The 7,316-nt window shown below is 50.7% G+C and overlaps 1 protein-coding gene across 1 annotated transcript; it reads right to left on the bottom strand.

The window, feature by feature from the left end:
- Positions 1 to 1,010: 1,010 nt before the first annotated feature.
- tmub1 (transmembrane and ubiquitin-like domain containing 1) lies at positions 1,011 to 6,290 on the bottom strand (the record flags this gene model as incomplete). Its single annotated transcript, XM_079583373.1, has 5 exons — positions 6,149 to 6,290; positions 5,054 to 5,094; positions 3,779 to 3,949; positions 3,493 to 3,707; positions 1,011 to 1,359 (listed from the first exon to the last, which is right to left on the bottom strand). The coding sequence occupies exons 3-5, from the start codon at positions 3,935 to 3,937 to the stop codon at positions 1,011 to 1,013; spliced, it is 723 nt and encodes a 240-aa protein (XP_079439499.1). The 5' UTR covers positions 3,938 to 3,949; positions 5,054 to 5,094; positions 6,149 to 6,290.
- Positions 6,291 to 7,316: the final 1,026 nt, after the last annotated feature.

Raw genomic sequence — 7,316 nt, forward strand, 5'->3', positions numbered from 1 at the left:
CAGGATTTCACAGTAAAATACAGGAACCCCCCCCCCCCCCCCCACCTCTGAACCTCTCCAGTCCGGCTTTACCCAAATCTAAAAGCAAAGACATGACTAAAGAGAAACAGTGTTGCTCTCCAGTAGGGGAGCTTTTAGATTTGGGTAAAGCCGGACTGGAGAACACGTGTTTCTTTGAACCTTCAGATCAAACAGTTTTCCTCAGAAAAACTCTCGCAAAAACAAAAGACAAAACAGTAATTACAGTTTTATTCAAACAAAACAAAACAATGTTTTTATTCAACTAGAAAATAAAACAAATTAAAAACCTCTCTTTCCATAAATACGATTTCTGAGGATTTTATATTTTTAAATCCAGCAGGAAACGGTTTAAATCCAAACATCAAAGGAAACGATTTAAATCTGATCCAAACATTAAAGGAGACGAATACAGGATTGAACAGGTTTACTCTCAAAGCAACACAGCGCCCCCTGCTGTGACCACAGGGGCATGTCCGGGGAGGGGGGGTGTCCGAGGAGGGGGCGTGTCCGGGGGGAGGGGGCGTGTCCGGGGAGGGGGCGTGTTCGAGGAGGGGGCGTGTCCGGGGAGGGGGGGTGTCCGGGGAGGGGGCGTGTCCGGGGAGGGGGCGTGTCCGGGGAGGGGGCGTGTCCGGGGAGGGGGCGTGTTAGGGTGCACACTCAGACTTTTTCCTAATTCTTCCCCATCTTAACACCTTTGACATGGGAGATGAACCCCCCCTTAGACACGCCCCTTAGACACGCCCCTGCAGCCCCTTAGACACGCCCCTGCAGCCCCTTAGACACGCCCCTGCAGCCCCTTAGACACGCCCCTGCAGCCCCTTAGACACGCCCCTGCAGCCCCTTAGACACGCCCCTGTAGCTCCTTCACAATAAAAGTCTGAGGCACAAAGTCTGCTACAAAAGAAGAGTCCGACAGAGACGCTGGCATCTGTCCTCTCGGTGCTGGGGGGGGTGGGCCTCTCGGTGGGGGCGGGCCCCTCGGCGGGCCCTCAGCGCCGGTACACCCCGAAGGCCACCAGGCTCAGCAGCACGGTGAGGCCGGCGAGCGTGGCGGTGGCGGGCGCGGTGAAGAACTGCCTGTACTGGACCTGGCAGTACCACAGCACCAGCAGCATCAGCACCAGCAGAGGAACCATGAGCCCGCCCACATTCACCGCCACCGCCACCTGCTCCGGCGCCACCGCCCCCTGCTGGCCCGGAGGCCGCGCTGCAGACACGTGCACGTGCAGCACGCTGTGGTCGGACAGGTTCAGGGACGCCACGGTCGCCTCGTCGTCCTGCAGCAGCTGGCCCTGGTATATGAGGCGCACGCGGCTCTCCTGCCCCGAGAAGTAACATCTGGAATATAAAACATGTACAATATGAGGCGCACGCGGCTCTCCTGCCCCGAGAAGTAACACCTGCAACATAAAACATGTACAATATGAGGCGCACGCGGCTCTCCTGCCCCGAGAAGTAACATCTGCAACATAAAACATGTACAATATGAGGCGCACGCGGCTCTCCTGCCCCGAGAAGTAACACCTGCAACATAAAACATGTACAATATGAGGCGCACGCGGCTCTCCTGCCCCGAGAAGTAACACCTGCAACATAAAACATGTACAATATGAGGCGCACGCGGCTCTCCTGCCCCGAGAAGTAACATCTGCAACATAAAACATGTACAATATGAGGCGCACGCGGCTCTCCTGCCCCGAGAAGTAACATCTGCAACATAAAACATGTACAATATCAGCCCTGGTATATGAGGCGCACGCGGCTCTCCTGCCCCGAGAAGTAACACCTGCAACATAAAACATGTACAATATGAGGCGCACGCGGCTCTCCTGCCCCGAGAAGTAACATCTGCAACATAAAACATGTACAATATCAGCCCTGGTATATGAGGCGCACGCGGCTCTCCTGCCCCGAGAAGTAACACCTGCAACATAAAACATGTACAATATCAGCCCTGGTATATGAGGCGCACGCGGCTCTCCTGCCCCGAGAAGTAACATCTGCAACATAAAACATGTACAATATAAAGCCGTGAAACAGTAACTGACCTGACCAGTGTGGGAGTAACTGAGTAACTGACCCGACCAGTGTGGGGAGTAACTGAGTAACTGACCCGACCAGTGTGGGGAGTAACTGAGTAACTGACCTGACCAGTGTGGGAGTAACTGAGTAACTGACCCGACCAGTGTGGGGAGTAACTGAGTAACTGACCCGACCAGTGTGGGAATAACTGAGTAACTGACCTGACCAGTGTGGGGAGTAACTGAGTAACTGACCCGACCAGTGTGGGGAGTAACTGAGTAACTGACCCGACCAGTGTGGGAATAACTGAGTAACTGACCTGACCAGTGTGGGGAGTAACTGAGTAACTGACCCGACCAGTGTGGGAGTAACTGAGTAACTGACCTGACCAGTGTGGGAGTAACTGAGTAACTGACCTGACCAGTGTGGGAGTAACTGAGTAACTGACCTGACCAGTGTGGGAGTAACTGACCCGACCAGTGTGAGGAGTAACTGAGTAACTGACCCGACCAGTGTGGGGAATAACTGAATAACTGACCTGAGCAGTGTGGGAGTAACTGACCTGACCAGTGTGGGAGTAACTGAGTAACTGACCTGACCAGTGTGGGAGTAACTGAGTAACTGACCCGACCAGTGTGGGAGTAACTGACCTGACCAGTGTGGGAGTAACTGACCCGACCAGTGTGGGGAATAACTGAATAACTGACCCGACCAGTGTGGGGAATAACTGAATAACTGACCTGAGCAGTGTGGGAGTAACTGACCTGACCAGTGTGGGAATAACTGAGTAACTGACCCGACCAGTGTGGGAGTAACTGAGTAACTGACCTGACCAGTGTGGGAGTAACTGACCTGACCAGTGTGGGAGTAACTGAGTAACTGACCCGACCAGTGTGGGAGTAACTGAGTAACTGACCCGACCAGTGTGGGAATAACTGAATAACTGACCTGACCAGTGTGGGAATAACTGAGTAACTGACCTGACCAGTGTGGGAATAACTGAGTAACTGACCCGACCAGTGTGGGAGTAACTGAGTAACTGACCCGACCAGTGTGGGAGTAACTGACCTGACCAGTGTGGGAATAACTGAGTAACTGACCTGACCAGTGTGGGGAATAACTGAGTAACTGACCCGACCAGTGTGGGAGTAACTGAGTAACTGACCCGACCAGTGTGGGAGTAACTGACCCGACCAGTGTGGGAGTAACTGAGTAACTGACCCGACCAGTGTGGGAGTAACTGAGTAACTGACCCGACCAGTGTGGGAGTAACTGACCCGACCAGTGTGGGAGTAACTGAGTAACTGACCCGACCAGTGTGGGAGTAACTGAGTAACTGACCTGACCAGTGTGGGAGTAACTGAGTAACTGACCTGACCAGTGTGGGGAGTAACTGACGTGACCAGTGTGGGGAGTATCCCCTCTCCCTCCCCCTCTCCCCCCCCTCACCTCCGGATGTCTCCCACCGTGTCCTGGGGACTGACAGTGGCCGTTCTCTCGGTGTCGTTCAGAAACTTGAGTCTCAGGACCAGGCTGTTCCTCTCGTCCCGCCCCCTGTTCCTCAGCTCCTCCCCCTCACGCTTCTGCCCGCCCCCTGCCACCAGGGGAGGGGCTTCAGCCGACGCCTCAGTGCTGGCGGAGGAGGACGGCGTGGGCGTGTCCTCCTGGAGACACAGCGTCTCGGTCAGAGCTTCACGTGGGAAAGACGCTGAGAGGAGGGTCTGGGTTTACTCACCGCTGTCGTCTCTAAGCTGCTCTCGTGAGTCTCCGGGCTCTGGACGGGGGCGGGGTCAGGGGCCCGGGTCGAGACCCAGGCGAGGAGCAGCACGACGAGGCCAAGCAGAGCCCCGAGCAGCAACGTCACCTCATCCCCCACACCCTCGATCAGCGCCATCCCGCCCTGGGCCTGAAGAGGGAGGACATGGTCACATCAACCCCGACAAAGGGGGGGGGGCGCCGGGACGACAATTACACCTCAGTTTCTGAGTGGGGGGGTCAAAATGGCAACGTGTAGCTGGTCACATTCTAGTTATGCATGAAAATAAAGCACCTAGCAATAATATAAAATTAAAGCCGCTCGCAGCGATAAAGGCCCTCGCTCTCGCCCCGCTCGCTCTCGCCCACACCTGCTCTCGCCTCTGCCTCACACCCAGCCTGGCCTCACTCTTGGTTACTCCACACTCTGATGTGAGCCTCCTCATGCTTCTGTGCATTTATTTGTCTACTTTTTAAACTAAATTGTGCGCAAATAATTGGGTCGTTGAACGTTAATTTGTAAAACCAGGAAAATTTACAAATTTCAGGAGAAACTCTGCCTGAGTCCAACATGCTGCCAGGCAAAGAACTCTGGCCATTTTCACGGAGGATGGGCGGGCAACTTACAAGCCACTTACAGGCCACTTTAAAGCCACATAAAAGCCACTTTAAAGGCATTGTTGGCGATAGCAGCTGCGTGTGCACACCACTCGGTCCAGGTGGGGAATGTGCACAGACTTGGCCGGATTGGGTCCGTTCCAATCCGGCCAAGTCTGTGAAAGATATGAGGCTTTGAAATTTGCTGAAAATGGCCTCTCAGTTGCGGCCTTGTCATGACCACGCCCAATAGTTAAAACAAATGTAGTTGATGATTTTGAAAGCCACATGGATTTGGGACATGTTGGCCAAAATTGGAGGCTTTCCATTGAAAACTCGAGGATCAGGGGCCAGAAGTTCAAGAGGTACGATTTTGAAGGTTTGAGGTTCGGGCCAAGATGGCCGACTTCCTGTAGCATTTAGGGCGGGGTCATAATATCATTTTTGACATGTCCTGACGTGGCCAATGTCACTTTTGACTCAATGTAAACGTTTGAGGGGGCGCCACAGAGCCATCTTTTATTATTTTCTCTCGCGGACCCTAAATGTGGGCGGGGCTAAAGAGGCTCCGGGTGTGGGCGGGGCTAAAGAGGCTCCGGGTGTGGGCGGGGCTAAAGAGGCTCCGGGTATGCAGATGATGTTACCTGTGACCCCTGACCTGGGGAGGGGGCGGCTCAAGGCAAACACGGCGTCAGGCACCTGCGGAACAGACGAGTGTGGGTCAGAGTCTACACAGAACATCACACTATGTAATATAACATATAAACACATAAACAAACACATAAACACATAAACAAACAAACATATAAACTAAAATATAAACAAACAAACATATAAACAAACAATAAAACAAACATATAAACTAAAATATAAACAAACAAACATATAAACAAACAAAAAAACAAACATATAAACTAAAATATAAACAAACAAACATATAAACACATAAACAAACAAACATATAAACTAAAATATAAACAAACAAACATATAAACAAACAAACAAACAAACATATAAACTAACACATAAACAGAGGGCTGTGTCTTAGCGTTTACACAGAACACACACAATATAAACATTAAACAGTAAAGATTGTTGAGCAATGTCATCATTTTCTAATACATTTAGATTTAATGCCAGATTGAAGCTTCTGAATGACCTTTAACCTCTGAACCTCCGCCTTCACTGAGCGCATTTCCTCCAGTTTAGCATCACCCAAATCTAAAAGCTTAAAAAAAAACTAAACAGAAAACTTACAATCACTTTTGTAGAGCTTAGCTTTCAAATGAGGCATTTATCTGAGTCGCTCTGGAGAACATGTTCCGTCAAAACGCCCCATTTCCTTCAAACAACAAGAGTAAAAACTCTGTGGAAACTTTAACTGGACCAGACTAAACTCTCAGGCCTAAAGTGTGTCATGTTTCAGTCTCTGCTGTAAACAAGTTAGAGCTCGGCCTCATCAAACCTGTTAAAAACCTGTTAAAAACCTGTTAAAAAGACTAAAATCACGAGTATAAGTTTGTAAAAGCGTGAGGTGAAGCTCCGCCGGCTCCTCACAGACTCACGGCCCAAAACAACAGCGTTTCATCCAAAAACAGACAAACTAAACTTCACCAACTCCTCTGACCGGAAGTGGCTAGCGGCTAATGCTAAACGGCGGAGCGTTTCCACATCTGGCCCGTTAGACTCTGAAAGCCCGCCTCAGACCGGGACCGGGGGGGGCGGCGGGACCGGGGGGGCGGGGGACACTCACGGTTCGGCGAGGACAGGCCACATGAGAAGCCCCGGGAGCTGCAGCTGAGCGGGGCTAACGCCACAGGCTAACGGAGCTAACGGAGCTAACGAGGCTAACGAGGCTAACACAAACACAGCGCTGCTTCTTCTGCTGCGGAGACACCGCGGGGAGGAGGACAGCGCCCCTGCAGGACGGTCTCCGCCAGGGCAGGGGCGGGGCTACAGCTGCGGGGGGGCCAGATGTATTTATTCAGAAGAGTTACACCGGCCTATATGTGCACAATACAACTTTAAAAATGAAAAAGTCCATTCTTTCATCTGTTTCATGGAAAGTGCTTTGTGTTTGTGGCATTAAAACTACAGGATTTAAAAGTCATTAAGATTGATCTGCTGATAATGTAGAAACCCTGTTGTAAAGTTGAGGATTAGGTTTTTAAGTGATTTCATCACAATCTGCAGTTCTGTCGATTCACTTTTTGTCAAACAAATGACATTTATCGGTAAAAGCAGTCGGACTAGACAGCAATAATATTCATTCAAGTACATTTATCTTCCATGCAGACAATTTTGTGAAAGATTCTTTTCTGCTCAACCATGTGTTTGTGATTCAACATTTTTCAACAATTATGCTGTTGTCAATTTCTGCATGACTTAAACGGTTTTAAACATGTGTTCTGTGACCCATGGCCAGATCCGGATCCGTCCCAAATATAATCAACACTCATTTCACGCATCTGTCAGACTCGTCCCGGATCTATATAAAAATAGCCTCCGTTTGGAACATCTGTACCGGATGTAGTAAGTTTTTGAAAGATCCGGGGCAGCTCTGGCTTCCCTCCGGATCCGTAAAACGGGTCCATGCCGGTGTTGGGCCGTCCCGGGCTGGGATGACGGAGTTGGGCCAGATCTACTGCTCGGTCTGGCCCGGATCCCGTCTGAATGTGTTTTGCTGTCTGGGTGTAGTTCCCCAGTCAATAAGCGCTTCAATTTGGGTAAAGCCGAAGTGGAGGAGCCGGGTTCAGGTGGGGGTTAAGAGGTTAAACAGGTTCATTTGAGCGACGTCACTGATAGAAATGATTAAATATTACATCACACCAGCAGATGTTCAAACACTGTGGCCATTTTACTCTAACCCTGATCAGGGCTGGACTGGCAGATTCAAAGCAACAGATGACGTGATGAGACAA

The sequence above is a fragment of the Gobius niger genome (assembly GCF_951799975.1).
Source record: "Gobius niger genome assembly, contig: SCAFFOLD_50, whole genome shotgun sequence".
Classification (NCBI taxonomy): domain Eukaryota; kingdom Metazoa; phylum Chordata; class Actinopteri; order Gobiiformes; family Gobiidae; genus Gobius; species Gobius niger.